Here is an 18,551-nt window from a genome sequence, read left to right as displayed (position 1 = left end):
TGTGGTGCTGAAAGTCCCAGAACTCAGTGGGAAATATCACCGATGATGTGTTTAGGTGCATTCATATGATTGTTAAAACATTTGCAGTAGATTTACTATGATACGGGGGAGAAACAAATTAAAGCAAAAGACCTGAAAGTTGAGTTGTGAAGTTCTCTCTGCCGACTAAAAAACACACAACCTGTTTCCGTAGTTGTAGGATCTCTGCTGAGTATGTGTAGAGGCAGTGGAAGGATATGTGTAGTAATGTTCCCTTCAGTAGTGATATGGGCTGAGACACCTGCAAATCGGTGTCAAGGTCAGAAGATTGAGAGAAAAAACAGACAATGAGCTGAGTCATAATAGAATAAGCCAAGAGAGCTCCCAGCTGAGACTTCTGCTCATTTTTCTTGGCTGGTTTAAGTTGACCTTGGGAGAAGAATTTTGGCCACTTCATAAGTAATCAGTGGCCTCCAGAACCTAGAGAACGAACCCAAAGCTTTGTGTTCTCTGTTGTTTTATGGGCACAAACTAAGCATACATTTAGAGGCTTCTTGAACAAACAGAATAAACACACAGATCTATTGGCAGGGTTCATAAAAGGGATCACTTTACACAAATAGCTAATCAGCCAATCACATTGCTGCAACTAAATGCATTTAGGTGTGTGGACATGGTCAAGACAACTTGCTGGAGTTCAAACTGAGCATCAGAAAGGGAAAGAAAGGGGATTTAAGTGACTTTGAGCGTAGTATGGTTGTTATTGCCAGACGGGATGGTCTGAGTATTTCACAAACTGCTGATCTACTGGAATTTTCAGTCACAACCATCTCTAGGGTTTACAGAGAATGGTCCGAAAAAGGGAAAATATCCAGTTAGCTGTGTGGCCTTGTTGACGTGAGAGGTCAGAGAGAATGGGTAGATTGGTTGGAGATGCTAGAAAGGCAACAGTAACTCAAATAACCACTGATTACGACCAAGGAATGCAGAAAACCATCTCTGATCCACAACACGTCTAACCTTGAAGAAGATGGACTATAGCAGCAGAAGACCGCACCAGGTGTCACTCCTGTCAGCTAAGAACAAGAAACTGAGGCTACAATTCACACAGGCTCACCAATACTGGACAATAGAAGACTGGAAAAACATTGCCTGATGAGTCTTGATTTCAGCTGCGACATTCAGATAAGCAGAATTTGACGTATCATGAAAGCATGGATCCATAAAATTAGAAACAATAGACAAAAAAAACAAAAAAAGATTGAAAATTACAAAAACAACAAAAAGGTTGAAAATGACAAAAGTGAGAAAATAAACAGCAAAAAGATTGAAAATGACAAAAAAATAGTCAAAAAATAACAAAGACTGAAAATGAGAAAAAAAACAACAGAGATTGAAAATGACAACAAAAATTGACAAAAAGTGATTGAAAATGACCAAGCAAATTAGATGTAAACAACATGAAAATATGGATCCATCCTGCCTTGTATCAACGGTTCAGCTGCTGCTGGTGTAATGATGTGGAGGATATTTTCTTGACACACTTTGGGCCCTTGAATACCAGCTGATCATGGTTTAAACTCCACAGCCTACCTGAGTATTGTTGCTAACCATGTTCATCCCTTTATGACCACAATGGATCATCTTCTGATGCTACTTCCACCAGGATAATGCTCCATGTCACAAGGATCAAATCATCTCAAACTGGTTTCTTGAACATGGCGTTGAGATCACTGTTCTCCAATGACTTCCACAGTCACCCGATCTCAATCCAGTAGAACCTTTGTGATGTGGTGGAACAGGAGATTGGCATCATGGATGTACAGCCGACAAATCTGCAGCAACTGATGTTATCATGTCAGTATGGACCTAAACCTCTGAGGAATGTTTCCAACACCTTGTTGAAAGTAGCCATGAAGAATTAAGGCAGTTCTGAAGACAAAAGAGGGTCCAACCTTTTATTAGCAAGGTGGACCTAATAAAGTGGCCAGTGAGTGTATGAGTATTTCCTCAGTGCTGAAGAGGAAACAGCCCTGCTAACAAAGTAATGCATAATCGCATCTTAATACCACTGAGTATTGTCCACTTTTGTACCTGTTGCCTGCTTATACAACAAAATGTCCTTTAAGTAGCGGGCTATTGTAGACAACAGTTTGCACTGAAGAAATGTAACTGCTTAAATTATTTCTCAAAATGTTTGTCTGCTAAGAAACTGTTCTTACATTCTTTCTTTCTCTTTCGTCTCAGGTGTGTTCTCTGGTGCAGCTTTCAACACGGTGCCTCCTGCCTCCTCATTCCGCCATCCGGGGCCGATACTAGCTGTCGAACCAGGAGCTGCCGGAGTTGAGGACCTGCCAGATTTATGTTGTCCTAAGTGCCAGTACCTGGCTCCAGATATGGACACGCTGCAGATTCACGTCATGGACTGTATACAGTAACCCGAGCCTAGTTCAGTGCACCGTGACACCACAGATATACTGTATATAGTATATTTACGTTCAGTGTGTCTGCTCCCAGTTTTGGGCACAGCCTATGGGAAAAAAATAAACATGTCTAGTGTTGGCACTTTACACTCTCTCTGCCATGCAAACACATACACAAACCTGAACCCATAATGTGGATGGCACCGTTTTAGAAATCAAATATGTTGGAATACAGACAAGTCATGTCAAGGCAATTGGATGACAGTAACCAGCATGATGTATCACACAACTGCGCTGTGGATTCAATTTCTGCTACAGCTTCTTCCATCCTTTGCATCCTTTCCAGCACCTTTTTATTTCCTTTCCCATGCCTTGCCAATGAGTCGGCACACTATCATCAATCAGTATTTAAACACGATCCCTGATCTCTCGCCTCAGTTCTGTTTTTCATGCAGCTTCACGTGGAGTGCATGTGTACACTTTTGACTGCGTCACCCATCGACACATCTGCAGTCATCGGACCTACAGGGTGACGCCATGTCAAAAAAAGAAGAGACAATTCAGAGGGGTTTCTTTTCCCCGCGAAAAGGAGAAAAACACGTGAATAATCTAGTGAGCTTTAAATAACATTCAAATATGTTTTGGTTGTAAATGTAGCTGTCTGCATTACCTCAAAACATGTATTATTATGTATTAGAGATGGAGTTACTCTTGTTGAAAAAAGTAGCCATTCTCTGTGTTCTGTGCCTGTGTACACGTTTGACTGCTTTATCTCTGATGTTAGACTTGACCCTGAACCCACCACTTCTTCCCCTTTGTGCCCCCTTTATTCCGTCTCTTCCTTACCTGTGCCACCTTAGCTATTTATCTATCTGAATGTAAGCACATTGAGGTTCCTTCACAGTTTGTGTGACTGTTGTCTGTAATTACATATCATTCGTTGCTAAGAATATTGCTTCAAACTGTCGGAGATTTACGAAATAAACCAGTTATTCATTAGCCTTCGTGTGATTCATAGAGCGAGTGTAGTACAACCTGGGAGAAACCATTTGCGACCATTGGGGGGAAGTGTTTTATTTGTATTTTCTTTAAAGTTGTCACAGTATTAACAATGATTTATGCAGCTACGTTGTAGATGCTAAAATATACTTTAAATGCTTGAATTATGACTACAGTACAAATAAATAGACAGGTTAATTGTGAAGAATACACCTGACAGCGGGAGAAGATGGTACCGCTCTAACCGCTCTGTGCTGCGTCAAGTTCAGCAGCCAAATACAGACAGGATCCGGAAAAATCATCATCGCTTTCAAAATAAAGCGTCTTGCACCTACATTTCTAACACGAGGTCTTATTTAAATTCTAGTGCTGATACAACCCAATTTCAGAGAAGTTCTATAAATGCAATGTTTGGAAACTGTAATTCATAAATTGGCCCGCGCAAATTGCAAATATGTTTTTACTGTGAAAGTTCCACTAGGAAGTTGTATTGGTTTTATTTCCGCTAACTTTACACTGGTCTCCCGTTTCACGCAGCGCTGCCTGGACACGCTCCATTCATCTCTGCGTCTTTATTTACCGGTGGAAGCGCCGCGGCAGGCATTGTGTGTACGCGGTCACCGGGCATGTCGGGCTCAACTTCCCCGCCTCCCTCGGTGGAGGTTGCGGGCACCGAGGGGTGTTTCCCCCCTGGATACAAGCCTTTTAAACCCGAAGAGCACGGCCTGGAGCGCGGGTTCCGTCTCACATCCTTCTCGGACCTGAAAGGATGAGGCTGCAAGGTCCCGCAGGAGGCTCTGCTCAAACTCCTGGCGGGACTGGAGCCGGACCGGGCCGACGGGACGGGGAAGGCCGGGGACCAAGCTTCGGAATTCGGCCAACAGTTACCTGGCCCGAGACTCGGTAAGGAGCAAAGTGAAGTTAGCAGTGTTAGCCTCCATGCTCCCCCAAACCCCGGCGGTTTAACGTCTGTCAGCTAGCGCAACTGTTGCTAACTTAGCTAGCATGTGATAACTCATTTGACAGATGGAGAGCCAGCGGCGACTAAAATTAGCTTGTTTTAATAGCACCTTGCCGTTAAATTTACACGCTCGTATCCTAATAACCGCCTTGAATTATCACTTTACTACATCGCCGAGGCTGATAACGGCTAGTAAAGCAGATAACGGCTAGCTAACACTGTTTTACTCAAGTTCCGCAAGCTGTCAAATTACCTGACGTCGGTATGATTCAGCAGAAATATTCAACAGGAGTGCGAAGTTCAGGCTCTTACGCAAACATTTTCTGTGATAAATGAGTCTCGCAATCCCCAATGAAAGTACTTTGCTTCTTCTGTAGTAACCCGTGTATGTGGAAAGCTTTGTGCGTAGTTACACAAAGTGACCACAAACCTAGAAAACACTGTTATGTCAGTGCTTGGTACAGCATTCCCTCTAAACCAGGATGTCAAACTCATTTTAGTTCAGCAGCCACATTCCGCCCAATTTGATCTCACGTCGACCGGACCAGGAAAGTCAGAGCATAATAACCTATAAAATTACCACAACTCCTATTTTTTTTCCTTTGTTTTAGTATAAAAAAGAAAATTCTGAAAATGTTGACATTTAAGGAGGTTTCTTTTTACAAAACATCATGGCCAACCTGAAATTTCTGAGGAATAATTGGTTCAATTTCAAAAGCATTGTACCTTAATTTATCATTTACACATTACAACTGATAAATCACAAAACATTTAGTCACAGGTATCTGGAACTGAACAATATAGTATTTTACTTTATGATCAAAATGACAAAAATCAGACCAAAAAATCCAAAATCCAAATGTTCTGCTGCAAGTGAACACGACGGTTTTCATGCACTCCCAGCATCTGAAGAACTGAAAAACTAGTGGACAAGTCATTGATTGCAGTGTGACCGCAACTAGGAATCGACCGTTTTGTTTTTGTTTCTTCGGGGTTCATATTTTTTCGGATAGAATAAGATGTCTTCTTTGCCATTGCACAGCTGTATAATGAAAAAAAATCAAAGTGTAAATAAAAAGAACCAACATTCCACATAGAATAAATAAACTGGTAAATCAGATATTGCACACTTCCAGCAGGATAATATTACTGCACTTAGCTTCGATGTTTCTAGTAAGAGTTCAGTTCTTTTTTGGCACGTGGGTGAAAACTGTGCATGAGTCTGGAGGTGCAGGTGTTTATAGCCCTATAGCGCCATCCTGAGGGCAGCAGAGCAAGCAGGTGGCTTCCTGCATGAGATCATTCCTGGATCAGGTTTGATTATTGATGATCAAAAAGACTGATAATACTTAGGACTGATAAACAGTAGCTAACGTCCTGATTTGTGGTGACAGATTGAGTCACTTGTTTAGTTTTTCTGTCTGTCAATTACAGATGCAGAGAGAGGATTTGTTCCAATACCACGAGAGATTCTAAATTCAAGATTATTATTTGCAATTTGTGCGCAAACAGACAGTTTAGGCTCAAAGGAATTCTTGTGCAGGGCTCCCTTGGAGTCAAGTAAATAAAATTAAATATAATATAAACAACAGTAAAAATAGGAAGTACAAAACACTGTACAAGAAAATTTATAGATAGAAATACAAAAATATGAAAAATAAATCTAAATGCTACAAGGAATTAGCAATACACTAACAATAGAACGGTGCAATATGCTGTAGAATCTTCATATGTGATATCCGTTACTTACTTAGAGGGGTGGAAAAAGGTTTTCGGACACGCCATGCATTTGCATGTATGTGGCACTAAGAATTACTCGTAGGTCTTCAAGTACAATTTCTTTTAGTACAATCACAGCCATAATACTAAATAACTCCTAAAAAAGCCAAACAAAACTTAAAGTTGACTGGTTCCATAAAAATAAGAAATTTTGAGTATTGTGTCATTTTGGTAGAATGCAATTTTGTCAGTTTTTCTTGTAAACAATACACAAAAAATATCATTTTTATTTATTTGTGCCTGTCTAATGCAGCCACACCTTTTGAAATGCAAAAAAAGCTTTTTCCACAAGTATTTCACGGTAATATTTGAGATTGTGTAAAATTTTAAGAGCTTTTTAAGCTTTTTTCCACCACTCCGTGTAATAAATCAGTAGTTATTATTTATATATAGACTGATAATAATTACAATATACTGTAAAATCTTGTAGCATTTCCATACATGTAATACCCTTATTGAATATTTAGATATCATTCATAATATCCGCTTCTAGTTGCTAATGGCCTTCATTCCACACATCCTTCACTTTTATTTATTTATTTTTTAATCTTATTTTAACCAGATAAAACCCACCTCTTTAACAAGGGTGACCTGGCTAAGAGGTCAGCAGCACACGTCATAAAAACAATTACAAAAAGGTAACAGTAAGTTAAAACACACAGTTTTGAAGGTACAAAAGTGTTCTACAATAAAAAGTGCAGGAGCTGTAACAGACAATTTTCAGCAATTTAAAATTTAAAAACACGAGCACTGTCCAGTAGTCTCACGCTGTCTGTCTCTGGATACAACGGAAGGCTCTAAGTGAGATAAATTCAGACAGTTTCAGTTCAGTCTGTAAAGTATTCCATGCTGAGGGGGCAACAATGCTGAAAGCTCTAAAACAAGAGCAGTGCCGGAGCGTAAGACATAGCAGCTGTTTGTTCTTTGTAATAGAATGCACAAATAGGGAGGATTTAAGCCTAAAAGAGCCTTATAAATGAGTCAGCCAAGTGTGTATCTGCCTGCACTCAAGGAAGGCAAGTCTGATTTAAATTTATATGAAATTAGATTTACTCTCTGCTTTTATTCTGTGTTTTTATCCGTCTATTATTACTTAAAGGAGTCAGAATTGTCCAGGAATATGTAGGGGATATTACACACTGCACCATAATACCATACTATGATATAACTAAAATACTATAATATTCCAAAATTAGCATGTCAAATCCATCACAAAAGAAATAGCAGGAGCTCTGACTGTAGTTGGTCAGATTTTACATTTTTCAAATCTTCCAAACAACTTGCTTTTCTGGTCATCCTCACGTTTCATGCCATCAGAGTGTTGAGTGTAATCAAACTCATTTTGCACAGCAGACCGCAGCGGATGTAAGAGGAAGGCCCAACATTTCAACAGATATTACAGCTGGTGCTTTGTAAAGGAAAGTGTAGTAAAATGTGCTACTTGGAAAGCAGCCAGAGTCTTATTCCTGAATTGGGCGAGGACAGCAGCAGCTCGACTGTATTTAAAGCTACAGGCACTAAAACAGCTCATTTAGATCAGGATTGAAACCACAAGGTACCATCTTTGGAGTAATTTATAGTGGGAATTTTAGTCTTGTTTAATTGCTGATAAAAGGCCCAAACCTTTAAATGAAGTTAAGTTTTGCTGAATGCTGCAGCCTCGTCTCTAACTCGTCTCTGTGGTGTGTCTCCAGGTGTTGGGATGGATTGCTGTGTGATTCCTCTGAGGCATGGAGGGCTGTCACTCGTCCAGACCACAGATTTCTTTTACCCTCTGGTGGAAGATCCTTACATGATGGTGAGTCACCGGCAGGAGTTTCTCTCCACATTCCTGTTTAGCCTGTTCTAATAGTTGGGAAGCTATCCAGGAAGTGAGGCTGTAAAAAAAACCCAGGAACATGGGTGGTGACCACTTTAATACATACAGCACCCTCCATAATTATTGGCACCCTCGGTTAAAATATGTTCCTTAGCTTCTAATAAATTCAGTTTCTTTTCTAAATAATATAGGACACAATGGAAAAAAGAGGAAAATCCAACCTTTAATTCAAGTGCATTAATTCAGTGGGGAAAAAAAATCACACATTAAGAAATAATTCTTTTACATCAAATCATGTGTGCCACAATTATTAGCACCCCTGATGTTAACACTTTGTACAACCCCCTTTTGCCAACAAAACAGCACCTAATCTTCTCCTATAATACATTTTTCAACAATTTTCAGTGTGAGGGTATGCTTCTGCAATAAAAATGATTTTATTTTAAGGCTTTTAACACATCTTAACCAGGGGTACCAATAATTATGGAGGGCGCTGTAACAGCAGACAGTTACACATTATTACCTGAGTGAGCCTGTAGTGTTTATTATGAATCATTTGTAACGTGTAAAAACCATCATGATTTGGACACGATTTCTGAAATGTCCACACAGTATTTTGTGGAGGTGCAACTGGTTTGGTTGTTTTCCTGATTTATAAATGAAATATTGTGCCTTTGACAGTGTTTTTATGCTTAGTATAGCACCATTCAACATCTGTGTTCTGTTAAAATCCTGAAGTTGTTCTCTCAGCAAAGGTATAAATGTACAGTAACTTTTCACAGAAGATCTACTCTTAAGTTAAAAACAAGGGCACGTTCTTCAACTAAAGATGGGATTAAATGGCATTAGCCCCCCAGTTTTACAAGCTAAAAAGATGAATTAATATTCATGTAGCGGAAGCTTCATATAATCCTGCACATTCAGCATTGTCTGAGTGAACAAAGAAAGTAGAAAACCACCCTGATACCTGGTAACTCTGACTGAGGTTTTAGTTTTTGTCGATTCACACGAAGAAAGTCTGTGTTGAACTGTCTTCATAGTTCAGCCTCTGATCTGATAAATGGTAAATAATTGCATCCCATCAAATTTAAAATCCCCTTATAATGTATTTCTTATAGGTCCAGGTCTGTAATGAATGAAGTCTGGGTTCAGTTAGTGACCTGGGGTCTAGTATAGTGGGTTAAATGGAGCCTTCATTCAAAGAATTTTGCCTCAAATTGTAATAATCGAAAATGACTCTAATAACGTGAGGAATCGTTTCAGCCTTAATGACAATAAGGCCTTTTTTCAGTTAGTAAAAATATTTGCGTCTGCTTTTCTCTTTTTGCTTTGCAGGCAGATTGAAATAATTGAATCAATCGCAGACACACAGATCTGCGTGTACCGTTTGTTTATTTTTTTATGTTAGATTTTCTAATTGGTAGTACTCGTTAGGAAGTGATGCTCCTGTGTTTGATAGTACAGTTATCACTAGACAGCCTCGCCATAATTTTAAAGTTACATGTCTGGTTCTTCTTTTCAGGGCAGGATAGCTTGTGCTAACGTCCTCAGTGACCTGTACGCCATGGGCATCACCGAGTGTGACAACATGCTGATGCTGCTGAGCGTCAGCCAGAAGATGAACGACAAGGTAGTTCCACAGCTTTACGCCAAACGCTAATCAGTTAATGTCCCTCTTCTGCATTATTGTTCAGTTTCTATCCAGTGATAAATAAAGTTCTGTGTGATTTGGCATCGTCTGTCATGTCTGTACGACAGGACCGTGAGAAGGTCATGCCTCTGATGATCCGAGGGTTTCGTGACGCAGCGGAGGAAGGAGGGACTTCAGTGACAGGCGGCCAGACGGTGATCAACCCCTGGATCATCGTAGGAGGTGTAGCTTCAGTCGTCTGTCAGCCCAACGAGTTCATCATGTGAGTGGGTTAAAAACGATGCTGCTTCTCTTTTCATTTTAGAATATTCATTAAATGATGCTTAGAATCTTCTTTTCTGTGCGTCCACTTGTCTTCACATCTGGCCTGCATTTTTTGAGTTCCCACCTTGATGATTTCAGTCATCAGGGCGTGTACAGTGCCGTGAAAAAGTATTTGCCCCCTTCTCAAATCTTTTTTTTTTTTTTGCATCATTTCCCTACTTTGACATTTAAGATGATCAAACAAATGTAAATATCAGACAAAGATAACCAAAGTAAACACAAAATGCAGTTTTTAAACGCTGATTTTATTTATTAAGGGGAAGAAAACTATTTAAAGCTACCTGTGTGAAAAAATAATTGCCCCCTAAACCTACTAACTAGTTGTGCCACCCTCAGCAGCAACAACTGAAATGAAGCGTTTTCTCGAACTAACAATCAGTCTGTCACATCTCTTTGGAGATATTTTCAATTCAATTCAAATAACTTTATTTGTCCCCAAGGGGCAATTTAAAAGGACATACAAGCAGCTTAAAAAGGACAACCAAACAAGACACACAATTACACACAAAAAGACAAAATTACAACATTAAAAAGAGCATTGTCATTTTAAAGTGCATTTTGTTCATGACGTCTGAGGCAGTAAGGTGCTCCTAATTGCTATGTTAAAAGAATTTCTATGTTTAAAGAAAGAAAAAGTCTACTGAGCTGAATTAAGAAGCTGGACAGTCCTAGGGACAAAGGAGGACTTCAGAATTGTTTTAATTCAGCAACACTGGAGGATTTTCCAGCATTAATGACCTTTTAGAGGTCATACCAGCATTTCAATTGGATTCAAGTCCAGACTTTGACTAGGTCACTCCAAAAACAAAAAAAAAAGGTCTGGAGGTAATCAGGCTTGGGTGTGGTCAGTGACACTGAACTCACTTTCCAAAAAATGTGATTAGCCACAGTTAATTCATGATTAAACAATGACTTTTCCACACAGGGCCGGGTAAAACATTAAATCATCATTTAAAAACTGCATTTTGTGTTTACTTTGGTAATCTTTGTCTATTATTTAAATTAATTTGATGGACCTAAACATTAAAGTGGGGAAATATTTAAAAAAAAAAAAAAAGAAAATTCGAGGAGGAGTTACAACTCTGCTTATGAGCTGCTGTTTAACCTCTGAACCCCAAGTCATTTCTGAGGTTTTTTCTGAGTTTTTTTAACTGCTGTATAAAGTCGTGCAACTTTAAGGAAACACAACAACCATGACTACAAATAGAAAGAACTCCAAAATATCTGCTGCGTACTACTGGAAGGTTATAAAGCCATAAATTATTCCTCTTACTTTGATTATTTATTGGACAAAAATGTAAAAATAAATTATCACCGTGTACATTATTTTACCCCAGGTGTTACCGACATAAACAAAAAAAAGTAGAAGACTCTACACATAATAGATATTTTACTACTAAGACTCTTAGCTTATTTCCATACTTGTGTCTGGAGTTCAGCTGTAAATTTTGTTAATTTTTCCCACATGATTGTTGGTCACAGTCGGCTGACTCATCTCCTCATGATGACACAGAATTGTTGTATTTTTTTTGTTTGTTTGTTTGTTTTTACATATTTTGTTATTTTGGCATAATTTATTAATAAAACTTTCAAAATAAAGTTTTAAGGTTGAATTTGATTAGTTTGTCCGACAAAACATGACAAGTGAAAAGTTGAAGGACCGCCAGAAAGTAAAAAAATCTGACTATTCTTTCTGTTTTCACAGGTTTTGGCTCTAACAAATGGTGTAATGTTCAATGTTACTTTTAGAAGACGACATTCCTTTCAGTCCCACCAACAGAGCTGCTGCAGCCTCAACACAAAACAGCAGTTTGTTCCTGCAGTCATGTTTTTCTAGCCATTAATATGCTGAAACTCAAGGAAAACACACATTACAAGTAATACAATCAACACATTTTAAAAAGCCTGTTTTTGTTTTTTACAAAATAGTAGAAACAGCAGCATTTTCTACAATGTAAATCTGTAAAACTGCACTGTTTTCGGTACGACTTGGTGGGATCTTTGTTGTTCTTTATCCCGATCTCACTCTTCTTTTCATGTCTTTATCTCTATTGTCCTTCTGCTCTTCCTCCTGGAGAATAGCTGCCTGTAATTTGCTTTATCTCATAGATAAAGGAGTGTTTTAGACTTCAGTTTTCCTTATATAGTAGAACTCACTGAGTATTTTTGATATTTCTAGGCCTGACGGTGCTGTACCAGGCGACGTTTTGGTTCTGACTAAACCTCTGGGGACTCAGGTGGCTGTGAACGCTCACCAGTGGCTCGAACAGGTCAGCAATAACATTGTTTGTAATGTTGTTATAGTGATACTCTTTTCTCCTATTAACCCTTAATGTGTAGTTTGAGTCATTAAAGCAGGACTGAGCCAGAATTTATTAATTTATTTCAGAAAAGCACTCGTTAGCAAAATACTACCAGTAAAATAATGAAACCATGTTATTTTAAGTACTTTTTCCTTAGATTGTAAGTTAACGACATAGATCTTAGTAAAACCAGACTGGAGAATCACAGGAAGTTACTTTAACAGGTGTCCAGCTCAGATGTTTAAACTAGGAAACCAGAATATCTCACAAACTGTCCTTGAAAACGTTGCTGCAACCGAAAACACTGCAGAAAAGAAAAGAGTAGCCACGACTTCCCAACGCTGACGGAGGCTCTAAAAGTTTTTAGTTTCTTCAGATCACAAAATGGTACTGCTTTGTGCCATTAAAAGGTTTCTACAGGCATGTGACTGTAGTTAGTCATTATTGTGTGAATAATGTTGGTTTGGTAAATGTTAATTCTGTGAGTAAGAACATAAAATAAATACAATGAGATCTATCAATCTCCAACAGCCGTATATGAATACAAAACATTACAGAAATGCCATAAACATCACATACAGGAACACATTTTGCATTTTCAGGTGCGTCTGTTTTTTTAAATTTTTTTTTACTGAACTGAGAAAATCCAGTTTTATTCACTGTAACATTGAAAAACTAAACTCGACTCAAGCGTTGGGGAAAATACAAGTTTTAATTTCATCCAATGTGACTTCAGGCCGCTCTTGTTTTAGATGATTTATTTGCTTTTAAAACTTAAATACACCAGTTATTGTGTTGATTTGACTAATTTTGCCTTTAGATATTTAATTATCCCAGTTTATTTGAGTGCTGACGTCTGTTAATTGTCTTTTTTTGACGACACGTTAACATTCAAAAGTTTTGGTCATCCAGATAATTTCATGTTTTCCATGAAAACTCACATTTTTATTCACATGCTAACTAGGGCTGGACCCGAATATCCGTTCGCTACGACGGTATCCGGATATTAATTTTGGTATCCGAATATTCGCTGTCCCCCCCATATGTCACATAGACAAGACAAGATGCCGAAGACCTCTGCTGTTTGGGAATTCTTCAGTTTAACTGAAGACAAAACAAAGGCAGTGTGCAAAATTTGTGTCTGGGAGACCAGACGAATTCTAATCATCGATTAGCCTTTAGACACCATTAGCTAACACAATGTAGCATTAGAACACAGGAGTGATGGTTGCTGGAAATGTTCCTCTGGACCCCTATGGAGATATTCCATTAAAAATCAGCTGTTTCCAGCTAGAATAGTCATTTACCACATGAACAATGTCTGGATTATATTTCTGATTCGTTTAATGTCATCTACATTGAAAAAAATCTGCTTTTCTTTCAAAAACGGGACATTTCTAAGTGACCCCAAACCTCTGTATTCAACCTTGATGTAGTCTGAGTTTAAATATGTTTTTTGCTGTTTTTTTATATTTGTGTCTCACCAGCCTGACAGGTGGAACAAGATCAAGCTAGTTGTCACCAAAGAGGAAGTGAAAGAGGCCTATCAGGAAGCCATGTTCTCCATGGCAACGCTAAACCGCACAGGTGCACTCTCTTCATTATGCACTCAGTAACACCTGGTCAATGAAATGCATTTAGTGTTTGAGTTACAGCTGAGATCCTTTATTTTCTGCCTCCATGTGGTTCCACTGATGTCGCTTGTTGCTCTCCACATTAAAATTAATCAAAATGTTTTGTCCTTTGTTGCTTTTTGTCAGTTTTTGGTCCAGCTGAAGTCTTTCTGTGAGTTGCTGTAGTTGCACTGGTTGCTAAAGTTTGTCACTCGTTGTTGTTTTGTTGCAGCGGCCGGCCTAATGCACAAGTTCCAGGCCCACGCTGCCACGGACGTTACAGGTTTTGGGTTGCTGGGACACGCCAACAACCTGGCAGCACAGCAGCGAAACGAGGTGGCCTTTGTTATCCACAACCTGCCAATCATAGCCAAGATGACGGCCGTCAGCAAAGCGTGTGGAAACGTGTTCAACCTGGTCCAGGGCACGTCGGCAGAGACATCTGGTAGGAACAGAGAGAGGACTGGGCGTTTAATTTATAAAGATAAAATGCTTCAGTTCAGTCTGTAATGATATTAACCCTTAAATCCCACACTCTTCCATGAGTGGGTCAAAAACAACCCGTACTAGAATCAGTGTGTTTTTATGCCATTTTTGTCATTTTGCTAAAGAATAAGAATTTGTGTTGTTGTTTGTGTTATATTTTTGTCCACACAAGAGTGATTTCAAAGTTTTCAAATTTTTCACTTTCTAACAAATTTGGAACATTTTGATAATTGGGGGCGAAAAAAAGAATATTACACAGAATGCCAGTAGAAGAATGTCAACATCCATTTTGTTGGCATTTTTCTACTCTTTTCCTCCAACTGTTGCTGCTCTGTCCCTCCAAGTTTGTGCATCACCTCTTATATGATATTAGTGATTCAGAGCTTGGGGTAGGACTACAAATATCACAATTTCTTTAAAAGTGTAAAAGGTAACTTAAAAAATTGAATGGAATGATATCAAAAACATGTTTTTGAGGAATACCTGGAATATTAAATGTTAAAAACTTTTCATTACCAAGATATTACAAGAAAACAACCTCACCGGGTCATTTTTGACCCACTTATACATCTGAGGGTTAATACCTACACATTCACACAGTATGCAGCTTCCCTCTTGCTTTGGCTACTGCAGCTGTCTTACTTAAAGTTAGTATTGTGTTTTTTGTGTGTGTTGTTCATATTTCTCTTATACTATAGTTGGCTCTTTCCCAGCAAAACCTGCTGCTTTGGTGGCATGGTTTTCCTCCCAGGTATCCACTTATTTCATGTGAACACGCTCATGTCCAGGTTCAGAAACTCTGGATTGACTGACAAAGTTGATAACCAGCTTTGTTAGACCAGTTATTGTGACAGTGGGTGCCAGGTTAAGTAAGAACAGAGAATGAAAAGACACCCTGGGATGGTTGAACAAGAGGCTGCAGGCGAAGTACAGGGAAATATAGGGAAAGTTATGAAAAGTAGCACACTCCATTTATGAGCCAGAGGAAACAGACTTAGAGTCTGATATGCAAAGACTGGGTGCTTAAACACAGTTTTGTCATTGCTGTTGCCATGGTGTTATCGTTCAGGCCTAAATTAACACACAATAAACGTTTACACTATAGCTCAAAGGTTTGGGGTCACCCAGACATTTTCATGTTTTCCATGAAAACTCACACTTTTATTCATGTGCTAACACAACAGCACAAGGGCTTTCTAAGCATCAATGAGCCTTTCTACACCATTAGCTAACACAATGTAGCATTAGAACACAGGAGTGATGGTTGCTGGAAATGTTCCTCTGTACCTCCATGGAGATATTCCATTAACCCCCGTGCAGGTCAAATTTGGGAAAGAGATTTTTAATCTCAAGGAACTTCCCGGTAAAATAAAAGTTAAATAAAATAAATTTTAAAATTGACCTGTTTCAAAGTTTGAAAATGTGGGAAAATGTATATTTTCACAGTGTTGTCCACAATTTCAGCATTTTTAGGAAATTTTAGAATTTTTTTTTTGGTGGGAAAAAAAAGAAATGTTTAAAAAAAAATCTTAAGAACATTCACAAAAGAATCTACCAAAATCCAGTGAATTTCGCTGGATTTTGGTAGATTTTGGTAAGACAGATATTGGTGAGACACAAATATAAAAAAAAGAATTTAAACTCAGACGACATCAAGCTCGAACACACTATCGTTCAAAAGTTTGGGGTCACTAAGTAATGTCCTTATTTTTGAAGGAAAACTGATTTTTTTCAATAAAGACAGCATTAAATGAATGATAAATCCAGTGTAGACATTGTTAATGTGGTAAATGACTATTCTAGCTGGAAACAGCTGATTTTTAATGGAATATCTCCATAGGGGTACAGAGGAACATTTCCAGCAACCATCACTCCTGTGTTCTAATGCTACATTGTGTTAGCTAATGGTGCTGAAAGGCTCATTGATGATTAGAAAACCCTTGTGCAGTTATGTTAGCACATGAATACAAGTGTGAGTTTTCATGGAAAACATGGAATTGTCTGAGTGACTCCAAACGGTAGTGTGTAGTCAAGAGACATCTCTATTTTTCACTTCTTAAAGAAAATATTAGCAGTTTTACTGATATATATGTAATCACTTTAGATACTTTTAGGATTTTTTGGAAGATTTTTACTCTTTTTAAAAAAAAAAATATTTACAAGAATTTTCTTGCCAAATTTGGAGGATTTTTTTTTTTTTCAAAGAAAACTTTTAGGGGAAACTTTGAAGGAATTTTTGGAATTTTCTCCTATGGAGATATTCCTTTAAAGATCAGCTGTTTCCAGCTAGAATAGTCATTTAGCACATTAGCAATGTCTAGTTCTATATTTCTGATTCATTTAATGTTATCTTCATTGGGAAAAAAAATGCTTTTCTTTCAAAAATAAGGACATGTCTAAGTGACCCCAGACTTTTGAACAGTTGTGTAAATCTCTGAATGAACACAGTATGTAAACGTGAAGCCATGAAGCCTCACCTTGTCCCCCGTCTGTCTCCCCTCCAGGCGGTCTGCTGGTGTGTTTGCCCAGAGAGCAGGCGGCGAAGTTTTGCTCGGAGATGAAGAGCCAGAGCTCCGGAGCGGGAGGCCAGGGGGCTTCAGGCGGAGCGTGGATAATCGGCATCGTGGAGAAGGGCGACCGGCGCGCTCGCATCATCGACAAGCCCCGCATCATCGAGGTCCCACCGCGAGGAAGCCAGGCGGCAAATCAGGACAACAGCTCCACCAGCCCTGATCCCAACCCCAACTTGTCATAGACACTGCCGCCCCAACGACACTGTGTGTGAGAGTGTGTGTTTGTATGTGAGCTGTGTGTTTGATGTCCATCTGATTCGTTAAAATGCTGAGAGCACACAGATCCGGCATTACAGGGAGGGGACAGCGTATTGTCCATGATTGGAAAAAGCAACAGAAACAGCCTGTCATCTTTCACATTTTAACTCCAGGTTAGCATGTCTCACTTCATCCTCTTTTTATTTCAACCTACATTCCTTATAATCCATCCAGACTGGCTTCATGTAGTTTATCTGACAGTTCAGGAAATGAATTGGTGATTTATGCTAAACTTTCTAAATCATTCTCTCCAAATTCACCAGGTGAGTGTGTGTTTGAGTGTTTTATCATTTAATTTTGTTTAATTTCCTTTATTTTTCTTTTTTACTTTGGCTTCAGATGGATGGTTACATGTGTTTTAGTTGGTGAATGTATAGCGTGGTAAAGAACCAGTTCATGGACCCCGACACCTGGCTCCGCCCACCAGCCCAGAGGAAGGCTTGAGCAGCTTCCCGTTTTGGGCTGAGCTGGGCGGAGCTCAGAATGTCCACCTGTGTCAGCTGATTGGCCGTCCAGCGCCAAGTCCCTCCCCCTTCCTTTTTAATGAAGCGCTGCCTTTTAAACCCCAACCAGCGGGGCGAGGCAGGGCGGATGTACGCCTTCTGGATAGGGGGGTCAGACTTGGGGCCTCGGAGGTCTCAAGCTGGATGTGTTTGTAGATTTATTGCTCTTCACAATCAATAAAAACTTCATGAACTCAGACTGAAATACTGTGTCGGTGTTATGTTGGTACAATGTGAACCATCCATTCATCTGTTTATCTCACAGGGGGCTGGAGTCTGTCCCAGCTGGCTTAGGGTGAAGACAGGAGACACTGTGGACAGGACACCAGTCTGTCACAGAGCTACACATACAATCATCCTCACATTCATACCTACGGACGATTTAGAATCCCCAATTAATCTCAACATGTTTTTGGACTGTGGGAGGACATGTAAACTGACCCATTTCAACATCTAAACCAGGGGTGTCACTCATTTTACGAGTTTAGGGGCCACATCTGATCTGAAATGGGCCAGACCACAAAGATCACAGCATAATAACCTATAAATAATAACCACAACTCCAAATGTTTCCTTTGTTTTCATGCAAAAATGTTCACATTTAATGAATTATTGTTTTACAAAGCGTTATGAACAACCTGAAATTTCTTCTTCTTCTTCTCTAGTACTAAACTAGAGTAGAAGAAGTTTGTCATTGTTTACACCACTTGTAACGCTGCATTTTAGCTAATATTTGCATTCCAGCACATAGTTTTAATTTTGCACCATGAATTGTTCATAACCCGATTGTCATTGTGATCTCTGTGTGATGAATCCTATAAATGCAAGCTCCTGTTCTTCTGCCAGTTTTCCACGTGTTTCCGTCAGCGTAGTTAGAAAA

At 39.1% G+C, this 18,551-nt stretch overlaps 2 protein-coding genes across 6 annotated transcripts in view; both read left to right on the top strand.

Annotated features, from left to right (window-relative positions):
* Positions 1 to 3,401, top strand: part of ikbkg (inhibitor of nuclear factor kappa B kinase regulatory subunit gamma) — a 30,768-nt gene extending 27,367 nt beyond the window's left edge. For all 5 annotated transcript variants that reach the window (XM_051948933.1, XM_051948932.1, XM_051948936.1 and 2 more), the window contains one exon: positions 2,227 to 3,401. In XM_051948933.1, coding sequence (XP_051804893.1) covers positions 2,227 to 2,417 — 191 coding nt within the window. In that variant the 3' untranslated portion in view covers positions 2,418 to 3,401. The remainder of the gene's footprint in view (positions 1 to 2,226) is intronic.
* A 509-nt stretch (positions 3,402 to 3,910) lies between these two features.
* Positions 3,911 to 17,870, top strand: sephs3 (selenophosphate synthetase 3). Its single transcript, XM_051948937.1, has 8 exons — positions 3,911 to 4,304; positions 7,836 to 7,939; positions 9,483 to 9,590; positions 9,719 to 9,873; positions 12,115 to 12,205; positions 13,726 to 13,825; positions 14,084 to 14,296; positions 16,842 to 17,870. Exons 1-8 carry the CDS (start codon positions 4,028 to 4,030, stop codon positions 17,090 to 17,092), a joined length of 1,299 nt encoding a protein of 432 aa, XP_051804897.1. The 5' UTR covers positions 3,911 to 4,027; the 3' UTR covers positions 17,093 to 17,870.
* The last annotated feature ends 681 nt before the right edge of the window (positions 17,871 to 18,551 follow it).

The sequence above is a fragment of the Acanthochromis polyacanthus genome, chromosome 6 (genome assembly GCF_021347895.1).
Source record: "Acanthochromis polyacanthus isolate Apoly-LR-REF ecotype Palm Island chromosome 6, KAUST_Apoly_ChrSc, whole genome shotgun sequence".
NCBI classification, from domain to species: domain Eukaryota; kingdom Metazoa; phylum Chordata; class Actinopteri; family Pomacentridae; genus Acanthochromis; species Acanthochromis polyacanthus.
The sequence above is the reverse complement of the archived record's forward strand: the minus strand, read 5'-3'. Positions and strand labels throughout refer to the sequence as shown.